General features: G+C 45.5%; 1 protein-coding gene across 1 annotated transcript in view; it reads left to right on the plus strand.

Moving 5' to 3' along the window:
* ARHGAP22 (Rho GTPase activating protein 22) overlaps positions 1-21,332 on the plus strand; it is a 123,065-nt gene extending 101,733 nt beyond the window's left edge. The window contains exons 5-10 of the mRNA XM_074154615.1: positions 3,107-3,314; positions 7,034-7,166; positions 11,384-11,457; positions 12,925-13,046; positions 16,170-17,073; positions 21,104-21,332. Coding sequence (XP_074010716.1) covers positions 3,107-3,314; positions 7,034-7,166; positions 11,384-11,457; positions 12,925-13,046; positions 16,170-17,073; positions 21,104-21,332 — 1,670 coding nt within the window. The remainder of the gene's footprint in view (positions 1-3,106; positions 3,315-7,033; positions 7,167-11,383; positions 11,458-12,924; positions 13,047-16,169; positions 17,074-21,103) is intronic.
* Positions 21,333-21,823: the final 491 nt, after the last annotated feature.

Here is a 21,823-nt window from a genome sequence, read left to right on the forward strand (position 1 = left end):
AGGTCTTTCCAACCTCTGTACCTGAGAAGGGGGAAAGACAAGGTCCCTGGCATCTGATTCTGCAGCAGATACCCATAGTAATGTTAATACTGAGTGTGTGAAATGTCCTTCTGCTGCTCCTTCAGAACCTCAGAGCAGGTCACCCTTCTATCTCTATCTGTTATCTCAGTGTCACATTCTTTAACCTCTGTCTCAGGGGTCTCTGTCTGGCTGTAGTCACTGCAGGATTGATTGTACCTATGGAAAGCTACTGCTGTTGTGATCCAGGTTGACTGGGAAGGCAAAACCTGATGTTTCCTGAAATGTATGAGAGCATGTTCCTGAGCACAGAGCGGCCAAGGCTGGGGAAAAGCAGGCAGAGCTTCACACTGCGGGTGGAGATTATGCATGCGGTTGTTCTGTGTATTCTTGTATATGTGTGTGTCTGACGCTGCCTTCGTCCTGGCTCTGAGTTAGGTCTAGAACACCAGAACGTGACCACCTGGAAAAACATTCTCTCTCTGCTCTGTTCCTGGGGAATGCCGAGCATTTACCTCTTTCCCAGAGCCTTCTCTAGACAGGCCCTCTAGGAAACGGGGCTGTGATTCAACAAGTAGAGATGTGAGAAAACAGGGCTACTATCCTGTGATTGCCCTGACGTCTACCACAGCCTGACCTCCCTAAACCTGTATGTGTTGCATCTAGAAGAATGAATACCATGGATCATTTCAAGGAAATAGATGGATCTGGTGGGAGGGAGCCTGGCTCAGAGATTGGTGGTAGGACATCGAGTATTTTGTCCCTATGGTGCACAATTTGAGGTCTGACCCATCTTTGCTGTAACTAATGCTGAAGGACCTTGGTTTGCGTCGGTCCGTGGCCCAGGATCAAACATTCAGGTCAGACAAAGAGGGAGAAGTGGTCACTGGCAGAATAGATGAGGGAGGTTAGACAGGACATGTGCTTTTCACAGGGACTTGCAGCTCATTACCTGGATCATTTCTGTGTGTATGTACTGCGATATGCAAATCTTGAGCAGAATCAGCAGGGAGCTGAGACGAACAGGCCATGGAGACTTCGCTTTTTCAGCTGTGATCTGGATTCGGAAGTTACCTGAGAAACTAGGCTGAAAAGGTTGTTCTTTCATGGCTGCCCAGCCTCTGTAAGTGCCCTGGAAACCCTTGGGCAATGCTGAGCCCCACATACCATGATGGGTTCTGCTGGGCCCCATCATGACAACAGGGATTACGTGAGGAGATTACAAAGAAACCTGTACAAAAGCAGGAAGAGATTTCCTGTCCTAGAACTTGACTTCAGAGACATCCATCTCTGTGAAAATTCAAAGAGACTTGAAATGAGAACTAGTAAAACCTTTGCTCTGCAAGAAAACCAATATTTACAGTGATAAAGATAAGTCACTCCCATGCTCCAGGGCATGCCCCACTGCCAGGATAAGGAGGGAATTTCCTTGGAGACTCTTCATGGCCCTCCAGCTCTGATGCAGTTGTGTAGGCTGGGGTGCATGGAAGGTTTCTGTCTTCTGATGTGTAACAAACTGGCACGGAAAGGAAATTGGATCCTCTAGGATCCTTCTTGTGTGTTTCATTCAGGGAGTTGAAACGGAGAATGAAAGGTGTGTTTCACGGAGGATTCAGCAGGGTTGGACGGAATATAGGAAACAGGTATGGTTTGACATGATGTCTCGCATGAAGGACAGTGAACGGTGGTTCAGAAACTTCCTGTCAGGAGTTATCAGCCTCCTGTGAATATAGCACTAAAATAAAAATGGAAAATGTGGTTAGTAGCAGGAAGGTAAGTAGAGCCTTAAGAAGCTACTGATTTCCCTGGCCTGGTATCAGCGCGTGCACACCCCCGATAAACACTGCTTCTGGCTGGAGGCTGGGAACGCAGTGTAACTCCAGTACTGCATGCTGCTTTTTTTCTCAGACCTGCAGGATTAACCGAGCGCTGAAAGCATGATCTAAAACTCCTTGATATCAGTGGAAAGCTTCCTGTTGCTTTGAGAAATCTTTTGAGTAGAATTTCCTATCTACTATGGTCTGGTCTCGTGTGAAATGGAGTAGAATCTGGGATTCTCTCACTTATGGAATTCTTATGACCAAAATATGGTTAACGTGGATGCTCTCCTCCCTGACTCCACCACACCTTGTAGGGTGCTAGAATTAGGGGTTCAGAACCCAATTCAGTGGCTGTCCTTTTAGATGGAGCAGTTTGTTAGTGGCAGGGATTGAACTAAGACCTCTGGGTCTTACAGCCTGAGCCTCTTCTGTGTTGTTGAAAAGATTTGATGCCAGTAGTGGCATTGAGCAGCTGGTATTGGCCAGAAACTCCAGTTTCCCCAAAGAGAGAGACAGTGCTCCGTACTTGGTGATAGATGTCTACAGTAGATCTGACTTAAAAATTACCTACGCCAGTCTGGTTTTAGAGTATCTGGTGCTTCTGATATTTTCAAGGTGCAGAGTGCACATGTTTTAGTAGGAAGGGCAATATATTTTGCATGTATTTTACTCCAGCAATTTTTAAAAAAATAGGAAAAAAAAATAGAAATACAAAGCTTGCAGAATAGTAGGTTATTTTCACAACAGCCGGTTTTAATATTGACAGCTGTGTTCTGTCATGTTAGCAATCCCCTGCTAGTGGGATCACTGCCAGTTGGGCCAAACAGATCGAAATTTGGAAGGGCAACTGTGTGACAGCGAAGAGGTGGGTGAATGCAGAAAGGAATTCTGTCCCATCAAGTCAATGCAGCCTTTGTTTTGGCATTCTTGGGACAGAAGATGCAATGGAAGTTTAATTACTTAATCCAGATTCAGCACAGCTGCAGATAATCATACACATAATCTTAATCCCATATTCCTTGTGTATAATGAGATATAAACTGGATTAGGGCAGAGGATAGCTTGAAGCACTCTTAAACAGGAAAAAAAAAAATCACTCAGCATATAATTCTTGGTTTTCAAAATAATTTTACTGTTCTGTTAGAAACTGGGCCTTCACATAGGTTCACGTCCTCCATGTGAAAGTTTCCCTCATTGTATGCCCTGAGCGATAGCTCCCGAAGAGTTCAAGCTGACACCCAGATGTCCCTCTTGCTCTCTGTTGGCAGGGATCTTTGGCCAGCGGTTGGAGGACACCGTACAGTATGAGAGGAAGTATGGCCAGCGCTTGGCCCCGCTGCTGGTGGAACAGTGCGTGGATTTTATTCGGGAGCGAGGTCTTACAGAGGAGGGGCTCTTTCGGATGCCTGGCCAAGCCAACCTTGTCAAAGATCTGCAGGATTCTTTTGACTGTGGAGAGAAGCCCCTTTTTGACAGGTGAGTTGACATCACCAAATTCAGGCTGGTTTATCTGTGGCGTGTAAAATCTGGCAGGAATGGTCTTGCAGGGGCTATCCCCGTTTTACATCTCCTTTCCACACCATTGTTCTCGTTATTTAAAGTGCCCCTGGGGCTTTCTCCTGCATGGTGTTGGGTGTGGAGGCTTTCGTTCAGATAATTGCTTGAGCAGAGGGAGAAATGGAAGCCATTAATCTAGATGGGGCTACTGCAGTGTTTCAGTGTAAGCACACGTTGAATGAAATGCATTGCTAGATTTGGGTGCCACGTTCTCAGCAGTTGGTGGGATCCCACCATGGAAATGGATGTGACAGAGGTGAACTAGGTGTTTTACTGCTTTCAGATGTTGCTTTCTCCCTTGCCACAACCACAGCAGCAATATTTTGACTCTTCTTCTGTCACCAGGTTTCGGAATAGTCACCACCATCTCACACATCTTCCCTGGCCGTTACGTGTGCAATGCAGAGAATTGGTCAGTGTCTCATAACAAAGCACTTTCTGGCTCCAGAAGAATTCCTGGCCAAAATGATTTATTTTTTTTTAGACCATAATTTCAGCAGCTGAGATGGAACATCTAGTTAAAAACTGAGCATATCTTTTGCTTTTCAACAAAACTTGAGTCAAACATTTCTGAAATTGCTGTGTAGCGGTGGGAGTTTTAGCTCAGACGCGGGATAAATGGTAGAGGCTTAGCTTAACATCGGCTCCCACGGGAAGAGTGTCAGCCCAGGCTCCGAGCGCTCCATTCAAGGTCAGCCAGGGAAGGGGGGCAGCTCTTGGCTGCACTATCTCTGCCTTGGCCCTGAGCCCAGACCATCAAATCATCAGGAGAGTGGATGCTCTCAGGGCCCTTGCAGGCAAATCCTGTCCATACTCTGTAACTAACATTTCCCGATGTGAAGGTCGGGATGGTGCTAACCTAAACAGTGCTTTGAGAAATGGGCCTTGACCCTAACAGAGACCTTGAACTCCAGGGAACTCTCCAAGGCTGTTGTGTAGATTTGGCTCAATCTCTGTCACAGGTCCAGAAGTGGGATCAGATCTGGGATCTTGACTTGGAGGCCTGGCTCCATTTCTTGCTGGAATTCCCTAGCAAAATATTCCCAGGTGATGCATGCAGCACCTGGTATATCCCCAGCACGTTAACCTGGGGAATCACTTCCAGTCTCAACATTCCCAATAGCATCCCTGCCCACTGCTGAGAGCTAGTGCTCTCCTGCATGGGCAGTGCAGTCTCATCCTAGGAAGAATATCCTTAGAGTTTATTTGGAACATTCTTCTAATTCTTCCCTCCCCTCAGCTTCCCAGACCACCCATCCTCCTTTCTTTGATTCTTAACCACAGTCAGTATTTGTTCCCTAAATGGAAGTGTCAAATATTTAGAGATGTTTTCATGAAAAAATAAAGTTTGAAATCATCAAATTGTCTCACTTCATCTTTTCTTAAACATAATCTTTGTATTTTTAACTGAACGTCTGTGTGTTCTAGTTCAGAATTAGAATTATCTTCATTCATGAAGTGAACAAAGTTATTCTGGAAAATGCTCATATTCTGGAACAGGAGTATCTATGGCAGGAATTAATTAGCAATGCGGGTTTCACTTTCATGTTTTACCTTAGTCTAATCTGCACCAACTTCATTGTCATGAAGATAAGCCAAGCCTCCCCCCAGCATTTTCAAAGCAGAAAGCACCTTTATTTCCATAGGCATTTGCACTGCTAAATAGATCAGTGCTAAGTCTCACCTTTATCAGAGGCAGTCAAGATCTCCATGAAGGAATGCCTGCCTTTTGGGTGGCTGATCTGAAATGTGATAACCGAAGGTTCGGTACAGAGTTAAAGGAGACAAGCCTTGGGGTATGTCAGTAGTGTGACAATCAGAGGGTCGTTGCCTTTTGCTCTTTCCACCACGTCCACCTTGACTTGTAGGCCCAGCTCTCTGGTCTCTGACGTGTATAGTCACAGTGAAATGCTTCTCTTCCTCACCAGCCTCATTTTCTCTATGTGTAACTGAAGGTCTCCATGTATGGCCTGGGATACCTAGGCAACAGCAAATATCCATATGCTTGTTTCCAAATCAGGTGCACAGAAAGAAATATCCTTTTTTTTCCCCTAGTTGCAGTCAGTGCTTTTAGATGTCTTGTTGTATCTACAGTGACATTCCAAAAGCTAGACCTTGCCTATTCCATGGTGGATCAGATCTCTGTGATGACTGATAATTAAAATATTTATTTTTAAAAGGCTTGCTTTTCTAATTTGGGTTTTAAATGCAAATGTATATTTTTAAGAAAGGCCAGGTGTGGCTGTTTTGGAAGCACCCCCAGCAGTCTGCTCCTATTGCACTTCCACGCCACTGGAAGTTTGGCTGGATTTCACATGGCCTTGTGATGACACAATAACTGGAGCCAGCAGACCTGAAGCTGTGGCCTGGGCTCTGTTTCTAAATGATAATCATATCCGCCATCCATGCCTGAAACTCCACACTAAAAAAGAAAAAATTAATAAAGGTACTGACCTCATTTGTAAAGCATTCATAATTGACTGAAGAAAACCACTAGGTGAAACTGTGGTATTCTCAAATATGATGGAACTGTTTAATAGGAATGGCATTGTCAGGATTAATGGCAAGTGGTAGCTGCTGGCAGCTTCCTGTTGTAATTTTTCCTGTTTTGTTTTAGCCGTGTGTTCCAAAAATGCTTAAAAACATGCTAAGCAGAAGAGATTCAGCATTTAGATAGAGGTGAGGATTTGAAGCCCTGGTTCCTGATGTGTTTTTCTCAGAGTTCTTTAGAGACTGTCAGGGCAATGGTGGGGAGCTGGTAGGGAGCTGGTGACAGAATCTGTTTAGATTTCCAATAGTCGAAACCTTTGAGGAGGTGACCTGCAAAGATTAATGAAGTTGTACAACAGGAGACTTGGAATGAGGGACAGGTATGGCCGTACATCAAAAGCTGGGTAGGAAATGGAAAGAGAAGAATAGGTGCATCTTCATCATGGGATCTGACACCTCAAACCCCAACTTAAAGCAAAGGAGAGAGAAGAGGAAAAGAAGTTCCTGGAGTGGGAGAGGAAAGAGAAGCTGATATCCCATCATAAGAGATGGGCTAGGAAATGGCAGATACCCCAGCCTGGGGGAGGAGATGTGACCCATGGGCTGGGCAGCCCTGCCAAATGGCAATATAGAGCCTGGAGGAAACACAGCTTCCTCTGTTTTCTTCTGAATGATTGACCAGGACATTTGTGGGCCTGGCCCATCAGAGGCAGGTGGGTGCTGAGTGGGGAGAGTATCAGGCAGGAGGGACCAGTGAGAGGACTAGAGGTTATGTTTGATTGCACGAGGATGCAGAGCTCTATTGTCAGTGCTACGTGATGAGTGTGCACTTGCCTGGACTGTGTTGCAAACATTCCTGATCTACACTGGCTGAGGAGCCACGGCACCACCCTGGCTTAAGCAGTATCATGGGCTTCCACTGCCCCTATTGCCTGAGATGCATTTATGTCTTGACAAAATGGGAGATTTCCCTTGTTCCCAGGTAGACCCTTTTCCCCAGTACAAACACATGGCAGTACAGCTTCCTCCCATGTGCCTACTTTGCCCCTGTCCCTAAGAAGAGGGACCTTGGTGCACCCCCAAAAAAAAGGCATCACGCTTTGGGGTAGTGTGGGTTTCTAAATTTCCTTCCCTCTTCTCTATTGCAGCAACACGGATGTTCACACTGTGGCGTCCCTCCTGAAGCTTTACCTTCGAGAGCTGCCAGAGCCTGTCATCCCCTTTGCCAAATACGAAGACTTTCTTTCTTGCGGACAGCTGCTCTCAAAAGATGAGGGAGAGGTCAGTGATCCTTCTAATCTGCCTCCTTCTACCTCAAAGATTGTTCCCAAGGCTCAATGTAGTACAGCTTTCTCCTCATCACTCTTTAGTCTTGATTTAAATCTGTGAAGTTCCTGGGAACCTTCCCCTGAATTTTCCCAAAGCTGTGAATTGGGCATTAATATCACAGACTCCTGCTTGAAGCAGGAGCTTTTTTTGAAGTCAGTCTCGTAGCCTCGTGCTTCTTTCTTCTGAAAAAAAGCTGTTCTTTAGCTTAATCAGCAAAAGATGCAAGGTAGGAGATCTGGGTTCCTTTCCCAGCCCTGCTGTTGACTCATTAGCAAGCTGTATGAAGCCACTCCCTTTTTCTGTGTTTTCAGTTTCATGTATCAGAACAGCACGTCTGCTTCCCAAAGTTTTTGGTTGATGAGATGTTGATCAGTGCAATGGTTTTTGTATTTCTTAGAGGAAAGGTGCTAGAAAAGGGCAGGCTGCGATATTATCCCAAAATGGGGGAAATAATGCTATGAATACTTTGCCAGAACCTTCTTATGATGTTCCTCTCTTTGGTTTCCAGGCAAGGGAAGGGGCTGACAAAAACCTCCAAGTCTGTGGCAATCATGGAAATTTTTATTCACTGCTTGGGAGGAGCAGGATAATTAACAATGTGATTAATTGATCTGTTTCATCCATATTGTTCCTCTTGTGGTGAGGCCTGAGTTCTTTGCTGACTGCAAAGGCACGTTGGATCTGGTCTAATATGGGTGGAACTGTGCCACCTTCTAAAACAGAAGTTTAAAGAAGCTGTAAGGGTTGTTGTGTCAGCTAAAGAAGCAAAGACCTGAGGGCTTATAAATTGCAGTCCACAGTTCTGTCGCTTTTCTGTGTGTGGCCTCAAGAGCGTGTTTGCATCTTTGTCTCTGGTGGGATTGTAAAACTGTTCTTTGCTGAGAGCCTGGAGTTCATCTTCAGTTCGAGTGGCAGAATGCTCTGGGGAGATTCAGTCCTTCATGGTGCCCACGGGAAGATGCTTGTTTGCATGCATCAAAGGTAGCACCTCTAGTAATGTCATTTTTTTAATGGATAAAAGGCGAGTTTACTTCTATCTGTACTCACATGATGAGTAATATGTACTCACAGCACGTTACCACACACGGCTACGCATTTGCAGCCTGGACACAGCCACGTCTGTCGGTGCGCTGGTGTTGTCTTTTAATAGGTGCGAGTACGTGTCTACTAGCTCCAAAAGGGGCTCATTTTCTCTTATCCTCAGTCAATTCAGGTATCTCTGCAGGGTGCTGTGTAACAGGCAGCACGATGGCTGATTTCACCAGAAACAGCAGTGTTTCTAAGGTTTCCTTTTGGTCATAAAGATGTGCAGACTGGGAGCTCTTGGATGCATTAGGCGCTATTGCACAAGAGCAGAGACACTGCCAAGTTGGGCAAACGTAATTGTATATCGCTGCTCAGCTTATTAACGACGGAGTTTGCCTGATTTTGCCTGCACAGGCTGCAGCGGTTTGCGAAGCAACATCTGTGTTGGTTTTGTGGGAGCAAGGCCAGCCTCGGATGAGTTGTAGCGCAGTGTTCTCTTGGGATTAGAAAGGCAACGAGGAGCGCTGGATAGCAAAAATGAAAGCTTACAAAAAGCTACTGCTGGTAGCACAAAGTTGTCCTGGTAAGCTGCTGTTGTAAACATCACCGTTTTCTTTTGTTGGGAAAGTCTGGAACCTCAACAAGGGCTGTTTAGTTTTTGGGAAGGGAGGGTGGAGCACGCACACGGCAGGTGGAGAAGGTTGTACGTGCACAGTAGCGCGTGGAGCAGAACGTGGCACAGAGTCATACCCAGCCTGTAGGGCCTGACTCGCCTCCCACGTGGAAAAACCCCCTGCTCAAAAACATGGTTTCATTGAAACCATAATTTTTTAGCGCAAAATGACAAGCAGGGAATTTCAAAACCAAATGTTTCGTTTTGAAAAAGTATTTGGAAACTATTCTATTGTTTTAATTTGAAGTACTATTTTGCTTTCAATTTTCACTTGGAAGTTTTGAATGATACTTTTGGACTCAAAATACCATTTTCTTTCCTTTTGTACAACCACCCCTCCAATAAAAGCAGAATTACTCAAGGCAAAATAGCCGTTCAGATAAAATTGTTGGCGCCTCACGCTGCTACATTGTGCCCATAGATGGGAATTATTATGACGTTAGCTTGGCCTAATCCCCATCTCCAGCACTGCCCGAAGCTTTCCATTTTTCATTCAGATTGCTGTTCATCTTCATTCTCCATTCAGCTATTCCCTGGCGTTGGAATGCAAACAGAAACGTAACGGAGACCTTGGGTTGCACTCAGGCCTCCAGGTACCTCAACAGGAATGAAGCATTAAGAAAGATTTGATTCTGATCCCAACTGGTGGAGAGGAGGGATTGAAAATGAAAAACAGTTTCAGAGTAAGAGTAATTGAAAGATCTTAAAATCTCTAAAACCCAATTTGAGTCTGAGATGAGCTGACATGGGAGTATTTCAACCTCCGCCGCTGCCTGTACTCTAGAGACGCCACAGCAGCTCTGTGGGCTGAGCACGTGCCTTTCAATTTCTAAAGAGGGGTCTGAATTTGGGTGAACATCTGAAGCGTTGCTAGTTTTCCAGCTCAACCAGAAGCTCCAAATTGGTGCTGATCTGTTGCACGCATTCCAAAGTCCTTGGGTTTGGGATCACTCCTTGGAAAACCTGCATCTGTGGTAAATTAGACAAGCAGCATTTTCCAGGAGGTAAGAGTTATTACTGCAAAATCCCGTGATAAATGACATGCAGTGCCTCTGTTTCTTGCCAGGCTGCAGCCGTAAGCTTGCATCCAGTGGAGCCATGGTATTTAAATTCAGAGCACTTGAAATACAATGCCAAATACCATCCTGATTTCTGTATTTGAAATCAGTTGGGTTACAGAGGAAAATTCAAGAGGGAATTAGGTCGGTTAGCTCACCTATTTCCATTTCAGATTCCTCATTTGAAAGCTGGATGATCTGAACAACTGACCTTAACCTTCCCATCAGGAGCAGCTGCCCTGTTTTCAGAAGTTTAAAAAAGAGGATTGAGATTTTCAAAAGTAACTGGTCTTTTATTATTTTTTTCCATTGTTGTCACTGTTAAACCAGCATAATTTTTAAGCTAAGGAGTGAAAAAAGACTTACTGCTTTTAAGAATTCTTTTTTAAGTTTCAGATTTTTATTAGAGGACTTCTTTTTGTGCTAGGACATATAGAATAAAAAAGCGGCTATACATTCAGGACATTAAGGATGGAGGCAGGAATACAGGCTGCTCTCAGGGTCTTTCTGACTTGCCTAGACCAGAGCAATCAGGAAGATCTCGCAAGATGCTGGCCAACAGAATTCCCTCCCTAATAGTCCTTAATAAAGCGAGGAAAGTTGGAAATGAATGTCCAACTTGCACTTCTTTGGCTTGGAACCAGCTGCTTCTGGAATTTCTCCATCGCTAGTTAGCAGCCCTCCATCGTTAGTTAACAGCTATCGCTCTTCCCAAATGTGCCTGGGTATCTGTTTTCCCACAAAAGGTTTAGTTGTCTCAAAAAAATATGCAAATCTCCAGGGCAACTGCAGCATTGATAGGAACAAGCTTGGGACTGTGGAAGGACAATAGTCTTCTGAGTCAGAGATTTTCATTAGATGATTTAAGTAGCTTCAGGGGTTTAAGTCATTCCTCCAGCAGATGTCTCATCTTACGTTTTAATGTAAAGACAGAAAATTTATGAGGAAGTATGTCACAGCTCATAATGACTGCAAATGGAAGCGAGTAATTAAAAAGGAGGTAGTTGAATTGGAATGTCATTTAGCTTTTTAAAGAAAAAAATCTCTCCTCTGCTCAGTTGAGCGTTACTGCAATGTATTTGTGCTGCACTCGATGCCTCAAAGTTTCAAACAGGCCAGGTGCTGGAAAGACCAACAGACTTCACTGATTGAAGGTTTCTACATCAACTGTTAAAGTTGGCAGAAGAATTTCCACTGATTTTGAGAACTGAATCAAATTCTGGACGTTGTGATTTTTTGGTAAGGCACAACACACTGGATGGCACCTTCTTTAAGGCAAAGCCTCTGGTGTTATTACCTGTTGTTCACAGTTTTGATTCTGGAGAGAGGACTTTGTAGTACTGAAGGAAAGTCACGTCTGCTTTGCATCATTTATATTAATAGCTCTCCTTCTTGTTTTTCCTGTCCCTCAGGGTACCCAGGAACTGGTTAAACAAGTGAAGAATTTGCCCCAAGCCAACTACAACCTCCTCAAATACATATGCAAGTAAGTGAAATTAATTAAGGCTTGGAAAAGTCACAAAGTTTTGTGAGGCTCTGTCTTATATGCAAATAATTTACTCTGAAAGTATGAATATTCAAACATCACTAAGGTGTAAGTTACTGCTCCTATAAAACATGTGGAGGTGAAAGTGCAGCCTGCCTGAAGGAAGCTCTTGGTTTATCCCAGAGCATCAGCCAAGCAAATTGCTGTCACCCACAGCCTTGGCAGCAGGTATGAATGATACTAATGTGTTATATTGTTTATTCCAGAAGCACCTAAAGACTAGCAAAGAAAGAAATTTATTTCCAGGTACCGCGCACTTGGAAGATTTATTTGAGCAGCAGATACATTTCAAAAATATATTTTGCATCACTACATGCTTCTATAGCCATTTGTTTTAATATCTGAGGACCTCAAAACACGAATGGCTGAGGCAGGGGAATATAATTATACATGTTTCTAAGTGCAGAACTAAGGACACGAAAGACAAATAGAATTTTCTTCTGGCTTAGTGAAGAGAACGGGATTCTTGGGTCTCAGCACGGTGTCCGCTACAGGGCAGAGCTACAGAAAAAAATGGGAGTGCCTGGAAAAATCATGCTGCAAGTAGGAGCATTCAAAAATTTGCCAAGTAGTGCAGAATGACAAGGAAAATTTTTCCCTGCCAAAACCCATCCAATCATCCAAAAATTAATGATAGGTTAGGAAACAGTACAAGCAGAGTGAGACTGTTCACTTTTGAGGCCACTGAGTTCTGTTTCCTGCTATTGTAGGTTTGTATGTCACACAGTCCTTTTTACAACTTGGCTAATTATGTATGAGCTGTTTAGATGTTCGTTACAGCCTTTCTCTTACTGGAACTCCTATTGGGAGGCTCTTCCAAATTACAAAATAATTACAAAAATTAACTGTTAGAAACTTTCTGCTGATCTCCAGCTTATGCATATGGATAGCCAGTCTGGCTGGATTTCTTCATGTGCTGTCTTTGGCTTGCGTGATCTTTTTCTTGTGTTGATGCTCACCCAGCTGAAGCATTTGGGCTACCTCTTTATCTGTATTTTGTCAGATTCAAGCAACAAAGCTCTTTCCATGGGCTGCTAGTTCAAGGATGAGGAGATAAGTGAAATGTCTTTTTACTTCTATTATATCTGTAAGTGAAAACTGGCAGAAGTCAGCCTGTGTGATTGTAGAATTCCTATAGAAATGTGAAAATCTGTTTTTTCATACCCCGTAGAAGACTGGATCCCTTGGAGGCTGGTACTTCTGGCAGAAACCATGCTGTCCTCTCTTGTTCATACACTAGGAGGGATCTGGGGTTATTACTGAGTATCTAGGCTGCATTGGTCCCCAGAAGCATTTCAGGTATTAGGGTTGTATAAACACAGGACAAAACTGTTCCTGCCCCACAGTGAGAAGTGATTTACTTATTATTCCTCTCCTCCTTTGATTTTTCTGGGGGGGCTTTTCAAGGTTCCTTGATGAAGTTCAGGCTCACTCCAGCATTAACAAGATGAGTGTCCAGAACCTGGCTACAGTATTTGGACCAAATATCTTACGGCCCAAAATGGAAGATCCGGTGACCATGATGGAAGGTAGGTACTATTTTTGTGAGATAACACACCACCTGTGGTTTGGAGCTGTGAGAGTATGCTGAAAGGTGGTAGCTGTATCACTTGGCTGCAAAGTCAGGAACAAGTCAAGCAATCCCCTCAGTGCCTGTGAGGGGATGTCCCAGTTGGCCTCTGTTATCCCACTTACCGCTGGCCTGGGAGCGTCTCTCCTCTCCACCACATGGAAATGCCTCTGCCCTATTGTAAGTTGTTTTGTGAAACTCTTTTTTTAACCCACTGCTAAAATGAAAGCTCAAATGTTCTTCAGAAGGACCGTGTTTAGGTACCAAACTGCTGTCATGTAGTGTTGGTGCATTTTGGTGGTGAGACAGTTCCCTGTGAAGGACATCCAGTCCACAACAAAAGAGGTGCTGTAGTTTTTGCTGTGCTACAGTGGCTGTAACGAGGTGTCTTAGAAGTGTTGTCATCTAAGCAGGCTGTGTGTGGGTCAGAACTCCACAGAACCCAAGGAATAAGTTGAAAAACACTGTTAATTTTGGATGTAAAAATCTGAAGCTTGAAAATCATCTACTTCCCTGTGGGTCAGGAAATGCCCAGGGCACGATCTCTGTCCGGCTGACCCTAGAGCTGGGATACAGCCCTTCTCCTGGGTGGCACTGGGGCACAACTGCTGTGAGGCAGGTTTTAGCAGGGAATGTGCATCAAGTTTTGTGGGGTCTTGGCAACTGATGGATTCATCCAGCATTAGGCGCAGCGGGAGATGCTGTGCTCCCTAGCCCTGCTCCCTGGCTGCAGGGGACAGCTGACGGGGTGTCCTGCATGATGGAAATCCATCACTGAATGCCAGCACTATCACACCCTTACAGCAGTGACAAGTGACCTCTGAAAGGCACTGCAGATGTGTGCCCCACAGATTGCAACTCAGAAGGTAACAGGCCACCTTCAGAGCGTGGCCTGACAGACTAGAGTTGTTCGGGGACTCCTGCCTGCCACTGAGATGCCACCCATATTATTAGGGGGAGATTGGAGACCTTCCCCTCAAAGAAGGTATAAAAATGTGGGGAGAAGAAGGGAGTGCGGGAACAGGTGCTGGGTTATTCAGTATTACAAGGGTGGGGATGGTGGCAACCTCAATCTGTTGTGTGATGCTGTGACTTCCCCTAGTGGCCAGTTGGCCGGCGTTGGTGACAGTCCTACAGCCTTGGCCAACAACATGCTCTCTGTTCAGTTGGTAGAGATGACAGGTTTGGGGTCAGTTCACCTCAGGCGTTTCATTACGCAGCTCAGCTGATGGCAGAGGTCCTTGTGTGTAGGTGCAGAGGTGCCACACATGCTGTGGTCTCGTGGTCTCTCTTAATCATCATATAAAAACACCACAGTGACCTGACCTGGAATTCTGTATTATCACAGACCCAAACTGCAGAAAAATGGGGATCCAGTGACTGGATTTTTAGATTTAATCATTATACTTGTAAGTAACAGCAATAGCAGTGTTTTTTTCTTGTTGGTTGAGGATTGAAGATTGGATAAGTAGACTTTCAATAAAATTTTTTTTAGCTTCAGGGTAAGATGGATCTTCTAAATCCACTGATACGGAAAAATGACGCTGCCAGTTCTTAACAAAAAGCACTTTAATTGTGTTTCTCTTCAAAATTAAACCATGACTTTCAAATAGAATTATCTGAAGTTTGACAGCTAAATTGTTAGGAATGCCCTTATCTCCAGAGAGGTTTATTTCTCCCCCTGCATTCACAGACATTAAATAGAAGTTGTAGGTGAGCTCAGCACCTCTGTCTATCAGGCCGAAACCTCATTATGGAATTAAGGCTCTTATCTTCAACCCCTGAGTATGTTAGTTTTATTTTCTATTTCAGATGATACTTTAAGATAGAATTGCATATTCACTCTTTTTAAGGTTTTGCTCTGTACTAGAAAGTGCTTTGCATTAGGTTTGGTAAGTGGTGTCCTCTGTTAGTTTGTAATGGTTTATTCCACTACTGCAAAACGGCAACAGCTCATTTCTGTGGATTTAAATAATTGCAAGTACTTTCTGTACTTGCTGCAAACCCTCTGCAGGTGCAGGTATCATACAGATGTTCCTCCGTACACTGAGAGCAGCAGAAGGCCTGAGCTGAAATTTCTAGTTCCATAAACACTAGCTCTGGGCCTGTTAAGACTGTGAAACTGGACGCAATGTAGTTGTGGAACCTGCTGGTTTTGGAAACTGGCCAGAGTGGTGCTCCTTCCCAGCACATAGGTTAGTGTGTCCAGGACCCAGCATACATCTCTGCTCAGGGCTCTGCTGTCCTGCATGGACAAACGCTGAGATTGATGATGAGGGGCCTAGAACATCTCTCTGATGAGGAACGGCAGAGGGACTTTGGCCTTTTTAGTCTGGAGAAGAGAAGACTGAGGGGGGATCTGATCAACACCTGTAAATACTTCAAGGGTGGGTGTCAGGAGGATGGGGCCAGTCTTTTTTCAGGGTGCCCAGGGACAGGACAAGAGGGAATGGGCACAAACTGGAACATAGGAAGTTCCATCTAAACACAAGGAGGAACTTCTTTCCTTTGAGGGTGGCAGAGCCCTGGAAGAGGCTGCCCAGAGAGGTGGTGGAGTCTCCTTCTCTGGAGACATTCCAAACCCGCCTGGACACGTTCCTGTGAACCCTGCTGTGGGTGACCCTGCTCTGGCAGGGGGTTGGACTGGATGATCTCCAGAGGTCCCTTCCAACCCCATATCACTCTGTGATTCTGTTGTGATGCTGACTGTGAACCCGTTGGTGGAACCTTGGTGTGGTCCAGACATGCCCTGCTTTCCAGATGTCCTACTCCTCTGTCATCCTCAAAGGTGTCCTTAAGCTGGCCAATTTATTGATCGTTGCTAGTGGTCATTTGTACTCACTAGTCAGCCACATTCATGAGCTGGACTGACACCTATGTCCTTCACAGTCCCCATTTCCAGCAAAGGGAATGATTCCTGTCTCTTGTAGTCCTGTACAGAAAGGCCCAGAGCAGTTAGTTGTGGTGGCCTGGTGGCCTCAGGCCTGCCTCACAGGGACATCACAGGGCATCTCAGAGACAGGGCTGAGTGTCTGAGGTCTTCCACGTCTCACCAACCGCTTGCCTTTGTTTTCTCCCGCAGGCACCTCACTGGTTCAGCACCTGATGACAGTGCTGATCAGTGAACAGGGGCGGATTTTTGCTGTCCCTCAGGCAGATGTGCCGGGGAACCAGCTGGAAATCAGGCCCGTTCGTCAGCGCAGTACCGTGGAGTGGATCTCCGAGGAGGACGGGGAGGACAGCAGGTCGGAGAACAGCGTTCCTAGCCCTGCTGATTTGCCCTCGAGTAATGCTGTGGCACTAGAGGCCACTCCTGGACCTGCGGTGAAAAACACTCCTTCAGAGCACAGTGGCAAGTTGACTCAGCCGGCCACTAGCCCCAGTAAAAGAGTGCAGACCCTGCCTCCATGGAAATACTCCTTCCGCCAGCAGGGAGCACGGTCTGTGAGTCCAAAGCTGGGCAGCTCATCCTTAGACATCCCCAACCTCTCCTCCAGTGGGAACTGGTTGATGAACGGACTGTACTCCCTCCGAGGCCACCGCCGGACGGCCTCTGGGGAGCGAGTTAAGGACTCCTGTTCTTCCCAGAGACTTTCCACTTACGACAACGTCCCTTCGTCCAGCCTCTCCCTCAGCACACACAGCATGGCCAGCACCACGTGGTCTACATCGTCATGTGAAATCTCCGTGATGGACTCGGTCAGCAGCTGCCCAGCTTGCCGGGCCAGTGACTCTTCTGCTTTAAGCTCTCTCAAAACGGAGTGGGTAACTCAGGGCTCACTGTCTCCGAGTGAGGTCAAGACGGCAGATCTGGAGAACAGCATGGACAGGTTTGAAGCGTGTAGCAGCACCAGCAGCGAACAGAGCAACCTGGCTGCAGCTTCCAGAGACTCCGTCAAATGCTCTAAGGCCTTGCAGAGCTTGGTGGTGGAGCTAAAGACAGAGCTGAGCAAACAGAGGACTGAGTATGAGACGAGTATCAAAAGGTAATGTCACCTGCAGGGGGGACAAGGAAGTTGTTTGTCGGCATTACCCAGGTTTGAACTTGGGCTACCAAGTGTATCAGGTTCTCGGACCTGGAGTTTGGGGTTGGGAGAGAGCAGATTTGGTTCTGCTCTTTCCTCGCAGCTCTCTGAATCCAACTTTTCTCTCTCTCTGATCTAAGAGGATCAAAAAAAATGGGATTTCCATCACACAGGGAATTTCAGTATTTCACATTCTGTGTTTTCACTGGAAATCAGAACTGCACAGGTAATGCCAGTTTCGGTGTCCTGGGAGAAACAGCAAAACAAACATCTTGGAGGGAGGAGTTGGGACCCAGAATGATCAGGCTTCATCAAGGAACTGTGCAGGTGCCGAGATTTGTACCAAATCAGTCTGAAATTCAGGGTTTCTTGCTGCTTTTCCCAACAGAAACATTCTTCAGGAAACTGATTTTGACTGTTCTCTGGGTTGGTTGTTTTTGGTGGTGGGTGGTGATGGTGGGACTGCATCTCAGCTACAACTTTTTCAGCAGCCCTTCGTTGTTGAACTTCTAGACACCTCACTTTTGATTTTTTGATGTACTTATAGTGGTCCTTTGCTCACAGGGCCAGTGACTGACCCAAAGCAGCAGCCAGGTGCTGGTTGTACAGCAGATAAATGAATTGTGTAGTTCTTCTCCCACTCTGATATTTACTTGCACAACCGCAACTGGTGATGCTGTACTTTAGATCTGTGCTCACAAAAGCTCCTTCCAGTTTCCCGGAGAGAGGTGTGTGAGGGCAGGGGCTGTAGGAAGTAGAAAGTACTAATAACTAGGAGGTCGCATTTATTCGTTTGTGTGAATTAGTATACGAGGTTTTGTGAGTGTAAGGGCTTAACAGAATGGCTTTCAGGCACGTACTCAGACAAATATGCGCATGAAATATTGTTGCTTAAGGGAATTAAGATATGTTTTAATATACAGCCATATGCAAAATTGCTCACCGTCTTATAATACAGAAGAATCATCATTGGCCTGGGCTCTGCAGCACTGGTACCTTGCACTGAAGAGGGGCTACAGTCCCATTTCTTACAAATAGTTGAGTTGTCAGCATTTTTGTCTGTTAAGGTGATAATATTATACTCCTTCAGTTATTAAAACTCTGGTAGCATTTACATGCCTCGATTTCCAGTCAGTCTCCCAAAGTTTTTACCAAAAGCAGATGACTGTTTGTAGGGATCACATAGCACAGCTTTAGGCTACGTTTCTTGCCTCTTTTTTCCTTGTTAAAGTGATTTCTCAAAAAATGTACCTGAGCTGTGATCTCTTCCAGGGGGCCAGCTGTTAAGGTAGGAATTTCACTTGCCACCTTCCTGCTTTATTCTATGATTTCCGATGGTGGTGCCTTGGCAGCCTCTGCAGCTTTTCTGCCTCCTGCCTTGGTGCGTGGAGCTGGAAGGAGAATCGAGCCATGTAGCCATTTCAGTTCCCACCCAAGATAGAAGCTGACCCCCTCCTTGCTGTGTTCCAGGTAGAAGAGCTGAGACCATCCCCAGTTGCTGCCATGGGGTGTTGGAAAAGGTCTGAGAAGGAGGATGGTAGCTCATGGCTTATTTGATGTTTTTAGATGCCTGACTGATGCAGAATGGGAAGGAAACACAGGCATATGCTTTGCATTTAATTCTGCAGAGCTGCCCTGGCAAGGCTTGTTGCAGGGATTCAGAGTAATAAACAGAAAAAAGACCAGGCTGCAAAACTTAGAAATATGTATCTGCACATTTTTTCCTGCTGCCGGGGGGGGGGGGAAGAGATGGTTTTCCATCTGTTCCAATGGGGCCTTCAGCTGTTGACATCAGGGACATCCAGGAAGACCTGGTCTTCATTCCAGCTCCAACACCCGCCTTTCTCTTAGCAGGACAGGGACAGGGTCAGGGACAGGGAGAGGGCACTGGGGCTGGAGGGGGTCTGTCAATTGGCCAGGTCTCACAGGGCAAAGTAGCTAAGAGGAAAATGCCTAATGAACTCATAGTTTCATAAAACCAGGCAAGATGCAATCACTGCCTTTTTGTGTTAAAGAGGACGACTCCAGCTGTTCAGGATTACAGCCCCAAGGAGCTTGCTGTCAAGTCTGGGAATTTCAAGCCAAGTTTTTCAGCTCTCAAAAATTTTGCAATGTTTTTACTACATCTGGAGCAATTCACACGTGGAAAAATACGTCCCTTTTGAGAGTGCGTGAAAGTCTGCTCCTTTGGAAGGACAGGAGCTGACTGGCAGAGAAGGGAGGCCGCTTAGCAGGGAAACGTTGGGCTGCCTCAGTACCTTTATTTTATTGAAGATAATTTAGTCCCCCAAAGTAATAATGAGTTCCTTTACAGTTGTACGTGTGCTTGTGTGGTTTGCAGAACTCGGTGTGTGGAGCAGGGCATGTTTTAATGAAGGAATATGAGCTTTTTGTTGGCACATACATAAGCGGAGGGAAAGCAGAGTCAGTACCTGCCTGGGGCAGAGGTAAGGAACACTTGCTGATGGAAAAGCTGTTATTTATCATCATCAACTGCCCATTTTCTCTCTCTTAGTCAGAGGGAGGCAAGTTTTATGGCCTTCCTGTAACCAGTCTGTTCCAGAGCATTTCTCCCTCGAGGTTAGTGTAATTATCAGGCATTCTCTGTTGAGTTTCAGTAATTCAAGTTTACCACCTGGGACTCTGAAGAACCTGGAAGTATCTTGGAGAGTTGGAGAGGACTATTGTGTCGTGTGTGTGGAAAGGCAGTAAGTGCTGTGACCCTGTGGAACTCGGAGCATGGAGGATCAGTCGAGGCTGCAGTCGCTGACCCCTAAGCTTTGTGGGGGAAAAAGTTGATTGAGAGCTGTAGGATGTAACAAAAATGTTCTAAAGGGTGTGCGAGTGTGTGTGTGAGTATCCCGGCTTCAGAAGAGTCCTCTGCTGTTAGAGAGGACAGGTAGCTGGGTGATAGAAGTCTGCCTTCCTGGAGATGGGCAGGTTTCTGCAGACAAGCTCCACGTTTCTGTTTAAATCAGTGCAGCTGTTGTCACCTGGGCACCCGTGTGTGACTTCCCCCATTGGTTGTGACAATGATCATGATGCCATCCTTAGCTGTATGTGAAGGAACGGTTCAAGGGGATGCGCTGCGTTGCCTTTATTAATTGCCTCCGTCTAAAAATAACGCTTTCACAGGGAAGCCGAGCACCCCAGCCTCACAGTCGGGTGTTACACTGGTCAATGAACCCAACAGCGATTTTTATTTATTTATTTATTTTTCAAAGTTAGAGAGGGGACACTTTTCCCAGGAAACAGCCTAATTTTTAAAAAATCACCCTTTCTGAATATTCTAGTGCTCAGAAATTGCTCTCTGGTTATACTCCCTCCTTGGAATTACCACCGCCACTCTGGCTTGTGATCAGGGAACCCGATGGGGAGAACAGCAAGGGATGGGCCTTCTGCCCTCCTTTCAAAGCAAAAAACCACGGACCTTGTTCTCTGACCTCCTTAGAGAAAAGCATTAGAGCTTTGTGCACAGATAAATTTAAGGTCTGGTCTTCAGATTCTTCCTCACATGAAATGCTGTTTTTTGTAAAACTTAGTGCAGTATGAACAACTAATATTCCCCCACCCCAATGTCAGTGGATGGGTGAGGACCATGACCTCATTCCTACCTGACCTCCACGGATGTTCCTCTGTCCTGGAGATCCGTATAGGGAAACACAGTATCAGGGTGAAAACAGAGGTTAAAAGATTATTTTGGAATTACATATTTGAACTCAGGCTGAGGAGTTAATGCGTCTCCTCAGACATTCAGGCTGTTGCCCAGAAGTAAGCATTCTTTTGTAAGACCTGCCCATATTTTCTCAAGATACAAACAGAGGAGGGTCCAGTCTCTGCTGTTAAACTCAACATTAATGAAATGGCAATTAGTGCCCTCCTTTAAAATGAAGATAACTTATATTTATTGTAGCTACCAGCAGTATTTATCCAGCCACTTAAAAAAAACCCTCTTTTTTCTTTCTCCTTCTTTCTCTCCTTTGGTTTTAAGAATTGAAGAAACCAGTGCAGACCTGAGGAAACAAGTGGTTAGACTAGAAGAAGAACTGGACCAAGAACGAAAGAAATACACGATGCTGGAGATAAAGCTGAGGAATTCCGAACGTGCTCGTGAAGACGCTGAGAAGAGAAATCACCTCCTGCAGAAGGAAATGGAAGAGTTTTTTTCAACATTAGGCTGTTTAACTGTTGGGAGTCGAAGTGCTAAAGTCCCCAAGTAGAACAAGCTGATGTACAGCATAGAAAATTATATTTCTGGCAAAAACCAGTGAAAAAAATGCACATTTTGTTCTGTTATACTCATGTATCATGAGTAATTCTACAGTCATTGTGCTCTCGGTGACGCTTGCTCTCTTGTCTTTACATGTGCTGTAGTATTTGGGCCAGCTGGGAGAGACTGCCAAACGTAACGCTTGGACGTTCGGATGTCAGATTGTCAAGAAAGAGTGGGCATATTTTATCCATAAATTAAAAGATACTAGTCTCCATACTGTACCGCTGCCACCTTCGGACCTGCTGCACCATCCCTGTGCTGGCTGAAGGACAGGGGAAGGTCCTGCTGGGTGGGTGGGGTGGCCAGAACCGATGGACGGGCTGAGCCTGGAGCCCAGGGCCTCCTACAACTTGCCCTTGGGAAGACGGAATTCCAGGACGTCACCACCTTCAGTGTGGTTCAGCAGATGGATTTAACGAGGTGTTTCTTCTCCCCACC

The sequence above is a fragment of the Numenius arquata genome, chromosome 10 (assembly GCF_964106895.1).
Source record: "Numenius arquata chromosome 10, bNumArq3.hap1.1, whole genome shotgun sequence".
Classification (NCBI taxonomy): Eukaryota; Metazoa; Chordata; class Aves; order Charadriiformes; family Scolopacidae; genus Numenius; species Numenius arquata.